General features: G+C 48.9%; 1 protein-coding gene across 2 annotated transcripts in view; it reads left to right on the plus strand.

The window, feature by feature from the left end:
- The window catches only part of ABCC4 (ATP binding cassette subfamily C member 4 (PEL blood group)), a 267,134-nt gene that overhangs the window by 36,407 nt on the left and 214,892 nt on the right, over positions 1 to 15,835 (plus strand). The window contains exons 2-3 of one of the 2 annotated variants that reach the window (XM_002713003.5): positions 13,154 to 13,264; positions 13,848 to 13,968. The exons of the other annotated variant lie outside the window; for it this stretch is intronic. Coding sequence (XP_002713049.1) covers positions 13,154 to 13,264; positions 13,848 to 13,968 — 232 coding nt within the window. The remainder of the gene's footprint in view (positions 1 to 13,153; positions 13,265 to 13,847; positions 13,969 to 15,835) is intronic. 2 annotated transcript variants of the gene reach the window in all.

Genomic DNA, 15,835 nt, shown 5'->3' on the forward strand with positions numbered 1-15,835 from the left:
GGGCTACCCCTGAGGCTAGAGGGTGGTGCGAGTGAAAAGCTGGGTCCCCAGGGGTCACGCAGGCCTCTGCTTGGCCAGGAGCCAAGGACACAGGGGAGCTGGCCACCTGTGGTGGGAGTGGCAGGTGCTGTGAGGGCGTGGGTGGGGGTTTACCTGGGGCCGGTCACTGTACACTGGCTACAGAGGCAGATGTGAGGACTTAGGTGGCCATTACAGGTTCGTGGGTGCTGGTGTGGCCCTTGGCAGGAGTGCTGGCCTCATTGCCCCAAGGTAGACACCTGCTTGGCTTATGGCCTGGGGAGCAGGTGGCTGAAGTGTGGAGGTAGCCTTACAAGAACCAGGCTTTCCAAGGGGCTCCGTCCAGGGGAAGCTCAGGGTAATGTCTCTTCCACTGCTCCCCAAGGCCCCTGCAGGGAAATGGGGTGAGGGAGGGCCCCCAGTAGTGAGGGCTGGGAGCCTCCCCAGTGTGACCTTTTGTTGCTGGTTTTTCCACTGTTTCAGTGTTATTTTTTTAAAAAAATTTATTTATTTACTTGAAAGTTAAGAAGAGAGAGGGAGACACGGAGAAAGCTCTTTCATCCGCTGATTCACTGCCCTAATGGCTGTAATGGCCAGAGCTGGGCTGGTCCGAAGCCAAGTGCTTCAGCCAGGTCTCCCAGGTGGGTGCAGGGACCCAAGCACTTGGGCCATCCTCTACCACTTTCCCAGGTGCATTAGCAGGGAGCTGGATTGGAAGTGGAGCAACCGGAACTCAACCTGGCACCCATATTGGATGCTGGTGTTGCAGGTGGTGGCTTCACCTGCTAGGCCACAACGCCGGCCCCAGTGTTTATTTTATTGTTTAAACTCCAGCTTTGTGCTCCTGGGACACTCAGGAGCCTGGGTCCCCTGGGCACTGTGGCTCTGGGCCTCAGCTGGTTGCGCTGCTGTGTGCAGTGCTGGCTTCTCAGCAGAGCGGGTGGCGTGTCCCGTGTCAGTCGTGTTCATGTCACTTCCTCCTCAGTTTAAGGAAAACAGGAAGTCATGCAGGGGTGGCAGCCAAGTGTGAGCTCTAAGACAGGAAGCCCTCCGTGCCCGTCTAGACTCGTGCCTGCTGTTGTGCATTGCAGATGGCACGCGCCCGCCTGTGTCCCAGGGACGGTGCCAGCCCGAGTGTGACAGTGACGGAGGGGCCGTCCCTGCACTCTGTGACTGAGACACTGGTGCTAAGGGCACAGTGTCTGTGGTGTGGAGCCGTGTGCGCTGCTGTTTCCAGACTTAGGGGCTCAGCCTATTCATTAGCACAGCAGGAAATCAGTTTAGTACATTTCAATGGACGTCTGTCTTCTCTTTTTAAGATTAAAAAAATTGTATCAAGTACACATAACAAAATTTACCATCGTAGCTGTTGAAAGTGTTCAGGTCAGTGGCACTAATTATATTAATTATATATATATAGGATATGTATAATTATATTCACCTTGCCACTGCCACCACCATCCATGCACAGAACTCTTCATCCTGTAAAACTGAAACCTTGTCCCTGTTAAACTGCAGCTTCCCAACTCCCCTCCCCCACTCCCTGGCAGCCACTGTTCTCTGCTTCTGTCTCTAGGAACTGGAAAATTTTGTGTAGCTCATGTCACTGGAATCGCGGTGTTTGTCCTTTTGTGACCGGCATTGTAAAGCTTACAGGATCCTGAGTTCATCCATGGCTTTGTATGTGTCATAATTTCCTTCCTTTTCTCTTTTTAAAGATTGATTTATTTGAAAGGGAGAGAGAATCTTCCATACGTAGGTTCACTCCTTGAACGACCGCCATTGCAGGAGCCAGGCCAAGCCGAAGCCAGGAGCCTGGAACTCCATCTGGGTCTCCCATGTAGGTGACAGGGGCCCAAGGCTTGGCCACCTTCTGTTGCGTTGCCAGGCACATTAGCAGGGAGCAGCTGGGACTCAGACTGGCACCCGATATGGGATGCTGGTGTTGCAGGCAGCAGCTTAGCTTACCGTGCCGCGGCTGGCCCCATGGATTTCCTTCCTTTTTAAACACAGAATGCTGTCTACTGGGTGCACATGCCACCTTTTGTTTATCTGCCCATCTGTTGATGGACTCTTAAGTTGCTTTTTTTTTTTTAATAAAGATTTATTTATTTATTTGAAAGAGTTAGAGAGAGAGAGAGAGAGAGAGAGAGAGAGGTCTTCTATCTGCTGGTTCACTCCCCAATTGGCCGCAATGGCCAGAGCTGGGCCGATCTGAAGCCAGGAGCCAGGTGCTTCTTCCGGGTCTCCCACATGGGTGCAGGGGCCCAAGGACTTGGGCCATCTTCCACTGCTTTCCTAGGCCATAGCAGAGAGCTGGATCGGAAGAACAGCCGGGTCTTGAACCGGTGCCCATATGGGATGCCGGCACTTCAGGCCAGGGCATTAACCTTCTGTGCCACGGCACTGGCCCCAAGTTGCTTCTTCATCTGCTTGTTCTGAATGGTGCCACTGTGAACATGGATGTAACTGGCTCTGCTGTTTCTTTGTGAATGAGACAGAGTAGAATGGAAAGTGTCAGAGAAGTGTGCAGGAAATGTGGGCACTGTCAGCAGGTGTCTGAGTTTTGGAAATTGGGATTTTTAGGGACAACTTTCTCAGTGTGTATGGCTCTATTATATGAGAATAATGTGTGTTACTCCAAATGTGTGTGCTACTGGCATCTTGTCTGTGGACTTTTAACTGGTGACCGCAGACCTAAGGTTATGTACCAGGCAATTTTATTACTTTAATTAGAGAGAGAGGGAGAGAGGGAGAGAGAGAGAGGCTGTACCCTATCATCTGCTGGTTTCCTCCCTAAATGCTTGCAACAGATTGGGTGGGGCCAGGTGAGAGGCAGAAGCTGGGAACTCAGTCCAGGTCTCCCATGTGGGTAGCAGGAGCCCAAGCGTTTGAACCAGCACCTGCTCTCTTCCAGGGTACACAATAGCAGGAAGCTGGAATTGTGAGCTAGCGCCAAATATCCAGCTTGAACAGGTGCTCTGATATTGAATGCCGCGGTGCAGGCGGCGACTTGACCTCCTGTACCACAACCCTGGCCCCTGTGCAGGGATTTTTGGTGACTGCCATATAGATTTCCATGGTCCCACGGCAGGAGAGGTTTTCCAGAGGGAGAATCAGAGAAGACTGGTGCAGAAGCTAGAGTTGAAGCAAGGGTTAGGTCAGGTAAGAGAAGGGACAGGAATGGTCATTCCTTGCTGGGGTGGGGTGGGGTGGAGTGGTGGTGGTGTGCAGAGTGATCCAGCTACTTTGGAAGGCTGTTCTTACAAAGCTAAACATACTCTTCGGGTGCAGTCCAGCACGCTCTTTGGTATTTACGTGAATGAATTTAAAACTTGAGTTCACACAAGTACCTGCACACAGGTGATAATAACAGCTTTGTTCCTAATTGCCGAAACCTGGCAGCAACTGAGAGGTCCTTTAGTTGGTGAATGGATACATGGTAGATCCAGACAATAGAAGAGTATTCCATGATAAAAAGGAATACATTAGCTGTCAAGCCATGGCGAGATGTGGAAGAATGTTAAACACATAGGAGTGTTACCTTGTCAAAGGAGCCAGCCTGGAAAAGCTGCATGATATATGATTCCAATTTCCAGCTCCACATCTGACTTTCTGGAAAAGGCCACACTGTGCACACAGTAAAAAGATGAGGATTTGCCAGGAGTGAGGTGTGAGGAAAGGATGAGTGAGTGGAACACGGAGAGGTTTTAGGGCACCGAGAATACTCTGTATGATGCTGTAATGAAAGATGCGTGTCATTATACTGTCCACACGCACTGAGAATGAACCCTAATGTGAGTTATGGACTTGGAGTGACAATGATGCCAGTGTAGCTTCATCAGTTGTAACAAGTCGACACCCTGGCAGGGGCATTGATTGTGGTGGAGGCTGTAGGTCTGTAGGGGCAGACAGCACCTGGATCTCTCCACCTTTTGCTCAGTTTTTCTGGGTACCCATAACTGCTCTAAATTATTAAAATTTAAAACAAAACAGAACAGCAGCATCAAAAAGATCGGAAAGGAGTAGAGGCTGACAGGGTGGGGACAGAACAGAAGAATCAAGGTGTGTTCAGGGGACAAGGAGACAGCCAGGCTGGCAGTGAGGGAGGGCTCTTGTTGGGACAGATGGACTTTACAACTGGCGAAGCCAGTTAGAGCTACTGTAAATACGTAGGCACGCTCAGAGCGATGCCTGGATGCAGGGCATGGCTCTGCAGGCTGCATGGGATTGCACGTCTCCTAAATTAACTTAAATGCACAGACATTGATTTTCTGTGGACTGATAAGCCTTAGCAGTCTCAGAAAGCATCAACACAACTTGAATAAACTCTAGTAGTTGTTTAGCCTTGAGTGAGACCCCTTGTGATTGAATAACTGTAGATTGCATATTCACATGCATGTAGTTCTGCTTCCAGAGTAATTCCTTGTCCAAGTAAACCCTCTTCTCATCTGTGCTTCTTGGTCTACAAATCCAAATGAGCAGCACCAGATGCTTGCTTGTTCCTTTGTCTTGTAGGGGCTCCTCAGCCTGGAAGCAAAGGCCATGTTTTCCCTTGTGGGGGCTGAGGTTTTGCAGTAGTTTGGTTTTAGTTGCTATGATGAAGTGTCCGAGGCTGGGACTTTCTAAGGAAAAGAAGTTTATTCACTCTGGTCTTGGGGGTCAAGTGTGTGGCCCTGGCCTTGGCTCATATGTGGTGAGGACCTCGTGGCAGATGCCTTCCCAGGGGCAGTGTGCCTGAGAGGGAGTGATCCTGTGGTGGAACAGGAAGCCAGGGTGAGGGGAACCCCCAGGCTTGCTTTTTTTTTTTTTTTTAAGATTTATTTATTTATTTGAAAGTCTGAGTCACACACAGAGAGAAGGAGGGACAGAGAGAGAGAGAGGTCTTCCATACTCTGGTTCACTCCCCAGTTGGCCACAATGGCCCTCGGAGCTGTGCTGATGTGAAGCCAGGAGCCAGGAGCTTCTTCCAGGTCTCCCACATGGGTGCAGAGGCCTAAGGACTTGGACCATCTTCTACTGCTTTCCCAGGCCATAGCAGAGAGCCGGATTGGAAGTGGAGCAGCTGAGTCTCGATCCAGCGCCCACATGGGATGCTGGCACTGCAGGCCATGGCTTTACCCACTATGCCACAGTACCTGCCTCCAGGCTTGCTCTTTTATAACAGCTCTCTGGGTGGGGGGACTCCCAGGAAAACTAGAGCAGCTTGTTCAAGGGCAGTGCCTGCAGTGACCTGAGGACCTCCCACTGACCTCCATCTCTTTGTTTTTTATTATTTAAAAAAAATTATTTATTTATTTGAGAAGTAGAGTTACAGAGAGAGAGAGAGAGAGAGAGAGGTCTTCCATCTGTTGGTTCACTCTCCAAATGGCTGCAATGGCTGGAGCTGGGCCGATCTGAAGCCAGGAGCCTCTCCTGCGTCTTCCATGCAGGTGCAGGGGCCCAAGCCCTTGGGCCATTCTTCACCACTTTCCCAAGCCATAGGAAAGAGCTAGATTGAAAGAAGAGCAGCCGGGACACTAGCCAATGTCCCTATGGGATGCTGGTGCCGCAGGCGGAGGCTTAACAGACTATGCCACAGTGCCGGCCCCTGGCCCCCACCTCTTGAAGACTCCACCACCTCTTCACCACACTGGGGACCAAGCTGCAGCACGTGAGTGCTTGAGGGACACACGGACACCATGTCCAAGCCGGGGCAGCTTTAATCATTTGGAAGAAAGCGCTTGCTCTGCATGGGTACTAACGCGAGAGTGTTTGGAGGTGACACCCGTGGGCTCAGCAGGGATGTGGTGGCAGTTGACCTCTCTCCTGACATGACGAGAGGAGGGCATTGTTTGTGAGGTCCTTTACTCAATAGTGGCAAGGGGGGGTGCTTTGACCTGCTCACAGCCGTGCGAGGTGGCGGCAGAAATGGTGTCTTAAATGGGATTCCTTTATTCTGTCACTGAATTGTGTGCACACGTGTCAAGTGTGTCTTCTCTTTCTCTTTTTGTGAAGAGATCCAGGACAGTTTACCAGGCACAGTGGTTGGCTGTCGAGTGGGAGAAAGGGTTGGGAAGAGGTGATGAGCAGTCAAGGGGCGTGGTAAAGAAGGGCAGGGCATGGATTGGCTGGAGGGGGAACAGGGAACGAAGCAGAGAAGGCTCCGGAACTCTGTGCTTGGCCATCTGCAGCGCCCATGGTCCGGGAGGACCTCACAGAGCCTGGGGCAGAGAGCGTGAACAGGGTGTGTACTGCCGCTTCATTCATCTTGACGTAGAAAGGACAGGCAAGTAGCTGAAGCAGTGAGGGATGACCAAATGGGTTTGAGCACGTTTTAGGAATGGAGAAGCCTCGCTCGGGAATCAGGAAAGAAGATGACAGCGTGCTGGTAGCCAGCCGTGTGTCGTTTGGTCTGCTGTGGGCCACTATAGCGCATGCGCCGTGTAAGCATGTGATCACATGCTGAACTGATTCCAGGAATGTCTGTGCCTGGGAGAACATGACCTTCAGGGCATGGAGAGTGGGGAGGAGGTTGAGGGAATCAGGTGTATGGGGCCTTTCTTGCAGCCAGGCCTGGAAACGTTGTTAGGTGGGTGGCTCTAGTGAACTTGAAGGGTTTAATTCTTTTCCGTTTTGCTCCCTGGGCATGCAAGTTTGCGATTGAGTTAAATTTCTTTGGTGATAGAGGAGAAGCAGTGGGCTGGCAGTGGACTACCCCTCCTCACCCCACCTAGTGCTAGGAAATGCACAGTTGCCTACATTTATCTCTTACCACATTCTTGAAACACATTTGCAGATTCCAGGCTGAGAACTGGTGCCTTTGGAATACTTTACTATTACTTGATATTTATTTCCTGCAGTTTAGCCTTGTTGTGTTTGATACTATAGTAATGTTTGTTTTAAATTTTTATTTCTTTTCATTATGTTTGAAAGAGAGACAGATGAAGAGAGGCTTCTCATCTGCTGGCTCATTCCGTAAATACCCCCAGTACTTAGGGCTGGGCCTGGGACTCAGTCAGGGTTTCTTGCCTGAGTGATAGGGACCCAAGCACTTGAGCTAATACCTCCTTCCTCTCAGGGTGCATGTTAGCAGGAAGTTGGACTGGAAGCAGAATAGCCAGGACTTGAACTAGGCACCTAAGTATGGATTGTGGGTACCCCAAGCAGCTGTCCAAACGCTGCACCACCTGTCCACCACTGTAATGGGCTTTGTAGGTTAATACCACAAGTAGGGACTTGTAGAGGATGCATTCGTTCTTAGGAGGCATATGACAAAGCTGAGGGTCTTGCACGTGCCTGGCATGTTCTAGGTGTGGGCATTGCAGCAAACAACACAGAAAAACTCTGTCCTTGGGAGCAACCATCATTTGAAAGACAAGTGGTGGTTGGTGCTGTGGCGTGGCAGGCTAAGCCTCTGCCTGCAGTGCTGGCATCCCATATGGGTGCTGGTTTGAGGCCCAGCTGTTCCATTCTGATCCAGCTCTCTGCTATAGCCTGGGAAAGCAGTAGGAGATGACACACATGCTTGGGCCCCTGCACCCACATCGGGGATCTGCTCCTAGCTTCGCCTTGGCCCAGCTCTAGCCTTTGAGGCCATTTAGGGAGTGAACCAGTGGATGGAAGACCTCTCTCTCTCTCTCTCTCTCTGTGTGCCTCTGCCTCTGCCTCTCTATAACTCTGCCTTCCAAATAAATAAATAAATCTTTAAAAAGAAAAAGTGGCATGTGGTAGCCTTTAAATGGTGCCTCCTAGGAGGGCCAGGGCGGTAGTTCCTGGGTATACTTGAAGGTGGGAATGACAGATTGGCTGCTGGGTTAGAGATGTGATATTAGGGTAACAAAGGAGGGAATGACCTTGAGAGGTTTTTTTTTAATGTGTGAGCAGTGGGGAAGCTATATTGCTGTTAACTGGTAGGGAGGAGACTGTGGGAAGAACAGGATTTTGAGGAGGCAAAGGTGTGCTATTTGGACAGCTCTCACTTTGAGGTGCCTGTCAGATACCCACAAGGAGGCCATGTTGAACCTGCAGTCAGTTATGTGCGTCCTGGTCACTTTTGTCCCCTTTGGCAATAGACATTGTCTTTTAGCAAAATAGCAACCACCGTTTCTGCAAATGATTACATACATACAAAGATGTCGAAAGCATATCAGGATTGGATTTAGAGAAAAACACATAATGCCGTTTGAGAAATTCCGTTTGTATTGCCACATGGAAAGTGAAACTTTATCTCATTGTGTTTATAAAAACCCCATTTCTACCAAAATTCACTGGAAGAACACTTGTGTTTATTGCATCTCTATGGAGACTCGTCTGTGAAGATGCACCATTCCAACGGCACCGGCTCTGCCGAGAGGGGTGGGGAGAGGAGACAGCTGGCTGTGTGTGCTAACCTTTGTCCTTGCGGCGAGTGGGAAAGGCCTTCTCAGGCATTTTCCTTGGAAACACCAGTAGAAATTCAATGAGGGGGGCCGGCGCTGTGAGTAGCGGGTAAAGTCGCTGCCTGCAGTGCTGGCATCCCATAGGGATGCTGGGCCAGGTTGAAGCCAGGAGCCTGGAGTTTCTTCTGGGTCTCCCATGTGGGTGCAGAGGCCTGAGGACTTGGGCCATCTGCTGCTGCTTTCTCAGTGCATTAGCAGGGAGCTGGATCAGAAGTGGAATAGCCGAGACTTGAACCAGTACCTAAATGGAAAGCTGGTACTGCAGGCTTTACTTGCTACTCCAAAGTTATCCTCTTTAAACCACATCAGTAAGTCACTATTAAACACTTTTCAAATTCTTGACAAAGAAAAAAAAAATCACCAACAATAAAGAAAGCGTCAAAATTCTCTGTAAGTAGGAACTGGCCCTGGGGTATAGTAGGCTAATCCTCTAGCTGGTGTGCAGGTATCCCTATGGGTGCTGGTTCGTATCCCAGCTACTCCTCTTCCGATGCAGCTCTCTGCTTCTGGCCTGGGAAAGCCATGAAAAATGGCTCAAGTGCTTGGGCCCCTGCACCCGTGTGGGAGACCTGGAGGAAGCACCTGTTTCCTGGCTTCGGATTGGCCCAGCTCCAGCCATTGCAGCGATTTGGGGAGTGAATCAGAGGATGAAAGATCTCTCTCCTCTCTCCTCTCTCCTCTCTGTCTGTAACTCTGCCTCTCAAGTGAATAAGATCTATTAAAAAAAAAATCTTTCAGTAAGTTATGTGTAGGTGTACGGCCTTCTGGAAATGGTACAGACAAGACTCTGTGTTGGAGAACATCTCCTTGGGCTTCTCCTCCGTATTTCTGAGCTGCTAGCTTCCTGTGTTTGGACTGAGTGTGACTGTGTGCTGCTGTGCTTGCGTGGAAGTGCACTGTTTTACATCAGATTGAGAAGTTTCTGTATGGCAAAAGTAACAGGAAAGTGAAGAGGCAACTGACAGAATGGGAGAAATTATTTGCAAACTATGCAACTGATAAAGGATTAATAACCAGAATCTACAAAGAGGCCAAGAAACTCCACAGCAACAAACAAACAACCCACTTAAGAGATGGGCGAAGGACGTAAACAGACATTTTTCAAAAGAGGAAATCCAAATGGCCAACAGACACATGAAAAAATGTTCAGGATCACTAGCCGTCAGGGAAATGAAAATCAAAACCACAATGTGGTTTCACCTCACCCCAGATAGAATGGCTTTCATACAGAAATCAACAAATAACAAATGCTGGCAAGGATGTGGGGAAAAATGTACCCTAATCCACTGTTGGTGGGAAAGTAAACTGGTATAGCCACTGTGGAAGATAGTTTGGAGAAATCTGAATATAGTCCTACCGTAAGACCCAGCTATCCCACTCCTTGGAATTTACCCAAGGGAAATTAAATTGGGAAATAAAAGAGCTGTCTGCACCTCCATGTTTATTGCAGCTCAAGTCACAATTGCTAAAACATGGAATCAACCTAAATGCCCATCAGTGGAAGACTAGATAAAGAAATATGGGATATGTACTCTGGAATACTACACAGTGGTCAAAAAAATGAAATCCGGTCATTTGCAACAAAATGGAGGAATCTGGAAAACATCATACTGAGTGAAATAAGCCCATCCCAAATGGACAAATATCTTATATTCTTTCTGATCTGTGACAACTAACTGAGCACCTAAAAGGAAACTTGTAGAGGTGAAACTGACACTATGAGAAGCAGTGACTTAATCAGCCCTTGTCCTGACTGTCGAGGAACAGTTATTTTATTCTTTTTACTATTTTCTTTTTCTACTTAATACCATTGGTTGAACTCTTTACTTAACACAGAATTACTCTTAGGTGTTTAAATCCAATTGAAAATTGATCCCTGTTAAAAATAAGAGTGAGAAAAAGAGAGGAAGGAGATGTACAGTTTGGCACACGTTCCTGTGAACTTACACCTAAGGGTGAAGCTAAAAACTTGCCATGGGACTCCAAATCTCATTACATTGGCAGGTACCAATACCATCTTACTAGTTAAAGTGATCATTTTAAGTGCATAACTGATCATAAAGATAGGAATAAGTATCAAAGGGATCACATAAATAAGACCAAGTGTCTGCTAATTACAATAGATAGAATTAAAAGGGGGAGAATGGCCAGCGCTGTGGCTCACTAGGCTAATCCTCTGCCTGTGGCACTGGCACCCTGGTTTCTAGTCCCCTGTGGGGCACTGGGTACTAGTCCCAGTTGCTCCTCTTCCAGTCCAGCTCTCTGCTGTGGCATGGGAAGGCAGTGGAGGATGGCCCAGGTGCTTGGGCCCTGTACCTGCATCGGAGATGAGGAGGAAGCACCTGGCTCCTGGCTTCCGATCGGCGGATTGTGGCAGCCATTTGGGGGGTGAACCAATGGAAGGAAGACCTTTCTCTCCATCTCTCTCTCTAACTCTGCCTGTCAAAAAAAAAAAAAAAAAAAAAAGTGTGTGGGGGGAGGATGATTCAACATGGGAAGCAGGCCACACAGCAGACTCCTAGAATGACAAACACTGTAAACAGCACTCTGGCCTCAGAATCAGCCCTTAAGGCATTTGGATCTGGCAAAAAGCCCATGAGAGCATTTCAGGCATGGAAAACCGAGACAATAGCAAAAAATGGCCTACATGAAAGATCTCTTTGAATAATATCACAGTGGAAAGAACGGGCCATCAAAGGAGGAGAGGTACCTTTCTCTGAAAGGAGGAGAGAGAGCTTCTACTTTGTTTATGACCCTGTCTAAATAATGACAGAGTTTGTGGACTCAAAAGGCTTCCATAGCTTTGGAAGCTCATGATAAGAGCCTTGGGTGACCACTGACTTTGTAAATAAGAATGTCAATTGTTAAATCAACTACAGGAGTCACTGTGCACTTGCTCCCCATGTAGGACCTCTATGAAGTACTATTTGACCTCTGGTCAATCAAGCACATTTGCTTCCTATCGGCTCCCTGGCCATGCATTATGCTAACAGGCATGTGTTACACAGGGACGAGCTATCCCTTCGGACAGGGGCCCACTGCCTGGTGGTCTCTGCCGAGGTTTAGACACTGGCAGAAGTGATGAGGTGCTGAACTTGAGGAAGTAGGAGGGGTGTGACCAAGGCCATGGGGACCCTGGGTCCTTAGCCCTGCTGCTGGCCCCGGAATCCTGTCTGCTGACCCCTGCACCAGGGCTCCCTAGAGGTGCCAGGCTCCTAGGGTCAGCCAGCCTGCAGCTCAGTTTCTGTTACTGCTTCCCTAATGATTCAGAGATATGATTTGCTCAACAAATATTCCCGGAACACTTGCGTTTTCCCCCATGAAGTGATGGAACCATCAGTCAGTAAGAGAAACGCGATCTCTGCCTTCCTGGGTTGTTGTCTGGCCTTGGAAATTTCCACACCCGGGCACGTCTAGTGAAACAGTGTTTACCTTTGGGCTCTCTCTGCACACTGATTGTTATCATTTCAATGATTTACACATACTCAAAGACCTTTGGCTTTTTTTAATGAAAAATCTCAAAATATTTTAATGCCGTATTTTGAGGTCCCACAGTTACTGTTTTTTTTTTTTCTTTTCATTTGTAGAAAGATAATTGGAGATGATGTCAATATCTTATTTTTCTTTTTTTATGTATTTTAATTTTTAAAAAAATTTTAATTAGTTTTTTTTAACAGTCAGTGTGCTTTGTAGATACAGCTCTAAGAACATAATGATATTCACTCCCTCCCTCCTTCCTTCCTTTTTTTTCTTTTTTTAGTTTTTGAGATAACATTTTAAATTTACATTACAGTAAAATGGCTTAATACTTCACAGAATAAGAAGTTTAACAAATAAATATCCCACTTTTCACTGGACTTTGATCTGCAGGTTTTAACTTCTGTTGATAATTTTCAATTGTGCCTTTTCTTCTATGGTTATTCAGTGGAAGCTGATTCATTGCTTTTATTATTTACTTGGATGCTAACTGGGATTCCTTCAAGCTGGCTCCTCTGTCCTTTGGACCCATCCTCATGATTTTTAAAAAATATTTATTTATTTATTTGAAAGTCAGAGTTACACAGAGATAGGGAGAGACAGACAGTGAGAGATATAGTCCATCCTTTGGTTTACTCCCTCAGATGGCCACAGTGGCTAGGGCTGGGCCAGGCCAAAGCCAGGAGCCAGGAGCTTCCTCTGAGTCTCCCATGTGAGTGCAGGGACTCAAACATTTGGGCCATCGTCTGCTGCTTTTCCCAAGCCATTATCAGGGAGAGTTGGGAAGTGGAGTAGCCATGACTTGAACTGGCGCCCATATAGGATGCCAGCATCACAGGCGGCAGCTTTACCTGCTATACCACATTGTTGACCCCCATGATTTCTTAGTTTACCTTGCAAGATGATGTTCCTGGCTCACCTTTTATGTTCTGTGCTGCAGCCTTGGAATCATTGGAATCAGCCATTTCTTCAAGGAGCCTTGATTCTTTGCCCCTGGGGAAGGGAATAGAATGGTCTAGAAATTAAGACTGGGGTCCTGTTATGGGGGTGTCATTGCTTCTAGGGCTGGTTGGTGAATAGAGCTAGTGTGGCTGTGTGTGTGCATAAGCACATGTTTATATTTTCTATAGCTGTTAATTTAAAACACAGGTGTTTTTACAAAACCCACGGACGTAAGACTCTGTCTACACAATTGGATGGCTTTGGCTGTATGTCACCCTCCTTTTCCTTTTTAACAGGTGGCTGAACCCCTTGTTTAAAATTGGTCATAAACGGAGGCTGGAGGAGGATGACATGTATTCAGTGCTTCCGGAAGACCGCTCCAAGCACCTTGGAGAAGAGTTGCAAGGGTAAGAGAGGCAGTGAGAAGCAGGATGCAAGGGCTGAGGCTTGCTGTGTGTGGCTCGCGGTTGGGACTGGCTGAGCTGTCCTGGGTCCCTTGCCTTCCATCTGGAACCCTAGCAGTCCTCTCTCTCCTAACACCATCCCAGACTTAGCCTATCCTGGTGGCCGGGGTGAAACCTGAGTCTCCTTATGCCTTTGTAGAAATGGAGGAAGCAGTGGCCCAGACCCAGGCTGCCTGGGATGTCCCTGACATGGTATCGCTCGAGGAGGCCGTTGGACTTGTCTGTGCCAGTGTCTGCCTGCCTTCTGCGGCTACGGAAGGTGCTGTGGATCCAGCAAGCTTGGCAGTACCTAGTTCCCCACGGAGGCTTTTCCCCTCAAGGCCTGTTTTTCCTGGTGCTGCAGATTGCAATGGCCTATCTTTCAGGAACCCTATCAGCAATTAGCCAGCCATTTCGGGGCAGCCGCAGAATGCCCTGTAATAACCACCCTCTGTTACCCGGCCACCCACCTGCCCTGTTTTCCCACGGGGCAGGATATCTGCTTCTTGATTGAACTCTTAGTTTTTATTTATTTTTTTCCTTGCAGGTACTGGGATAAAGAAGTTCTGGCAGCCGAGAACAAGGCACAGGCGCCTTCTTTGACAAAAGCAATCATAAAGTGTTACTGGAAGTCGTATCTGGTTTTGGGGATTTTTACATTGATTGAGGTAAAAGCTCTGATATGCAGTGAGTTGGTTGGTCACGGAGCAAATGTCGCACTGTGGCTCAGGATTAAGATGAGTGGGGACTGGAGGTGAGATGCGGTCAGGTGGGTTCTGAGAGTATTGGAAGGTCTGAGGATGGAGGCACAGGTGGTTCTGCTGCTGTATTTATCTCTAGCATGGAGAGGTTCTTACAGGACTGGAGTTCAAGGTCATGACTGTTTCTGTCAGTGTTGAGAGAGGAGAGCCCTGCAGAGAGAGGCTTGCTTTCTTTTTCTTTTTCTTTTTTAAAGATTTATTTATTTATTTGAAAGACAGAGTTATATAGAGATAGAAGGAGAGGCAGAGGCAGAGAGAGAGAGAGGTCTTTTATCCTCTGGTTCACTCCCCAGTTGGCTGCGATGGCTGGAGCTACGCTGATCCAAAGCCAGCAGCTAAGAGCTTCTTCTAGGTCTCCCACGCAGGTGTAGGGGCCCAAGGACTTTGGCCATCTTTACTGCTTTCCCAGGCCATAGCAGAGAGCTGGATCAGAAGTGGAGCAGCTGGGACTCAAACCAGCACCCATATGGGATGCAGGCACTGCAGGTGGCGGCTTTACCCGCTATGCCATAGCGCCGGCCCTGAGAGAGGCTTTCTATACCACAAGTGTAGCCAAGCCCAAGAGTCATCCTGGGTCACCTGGGGGTTCCACCACCTCAAGGAGATGCGCCCTGTGGTTTGGAGGAAGCAAATGTAGATCAGAGCCAAGAACAATAGAAGACATTTACGGGTACTCAACAAGTAATTGTTTACTTAGCCCAGCCAGATCTGATAAATGCAGGGCCCTGGGGTGCTCTGGCACCCTGAGACTGGAGCTTCCAGGTGGTGTCCCCTGCCCCCGGAGGCCGGGCGCTGAGACCAGAACTCTCTGGGTGCAGGAGGTCTCATTTCCTTGCGGAGCCCAGTGAATCCCTGCCGAGCCCACCCTAGTTTCTTGTCCTCAGTTACTGAGTAAAAGAGTTTCGATGGCTCTGTGGCAGGGAGCCTGGAAGTGAATAGTCCCTGGAAGACCCACAGCAGAAAGCCGTGGCTTCTTTTACTTTCAAGAGCCCCCCTCGAGGTCCTCCAGCAAGGGGCACCGGGCCAGGTGGCCTGCACCTGTTCTCATCTGTGTCCTGCCGGAAGAGATGCTGAAAGTCTGGCGGTGTGGTCTGGACCCTTTGTGGGACCTTAGCGCCGCCCGAGGGCCCTGGTGGTCCTGCTTGTGTGTGAGAGCAGTGGGGACGGAAGTTACTGTGAAAGGGTGACGTTAGGTGGAGAGTAGAGTTGTCAAAAGTGCATCGTGGTGGGGGCGAGACAGGTGGGGGCGAGGGAAGGTGCAGCTCCTGCGTGGCCTTCTCTGTGTGTGTTGAGGACTCTCACAGCAGCGGAGAGGTTGGTCAGTGAGCTCTGCTCTGCCGCTGGAGAACACTGCCAGGTGTGCATGTGTGTTCGGGGTGTTCGCAGGTGACGGGTACCTGGATGGCCTGGGAGATTGACCTCTCTGGTGACAAAGGTGAAAGGTGTGTTGGGCACTGTGCCAGATAGTGAGGGCTCTCTGAGAGGGTCCTTCCCATCACCTGGATACTGCCTTGGCCTTGCGAAGGGCAGGTGGAGATGTAGGCCAGTGTGCAGGAGTCTATCAGGCCCCCGCACCGTGCGCTACTGCCACCAGTCCGCTGTGACCTTTGCCAGGGTGCCCCGATGATGGACTTTCTTCACGGTCATACTAGGTCTCAGTTAGAAACAAATTGAGCTATAAGCCAATGTTGCCGTGGTTCACGTGTGTATGATTTCCTGGCCAAATGTGATTTTGCAACCTCAGTGAGCAGAGCTCTCTAGGCTTCTGAGTCCT

Source organism: Oryctolagus cuniculus, chromosome 9 (genome assembly GCF_964237555.1).
Source record: "Oryctolagus cuniculus chromosome 9, mOryCun1.1, whole genome shotgun sequence".
Lineage (NCBI taxonomy): Eukaryota > Metazoa > Chordata > Mammalia > Lagomorpha > Leporidae > Oryctolagus > Oryctolagus cuniculus.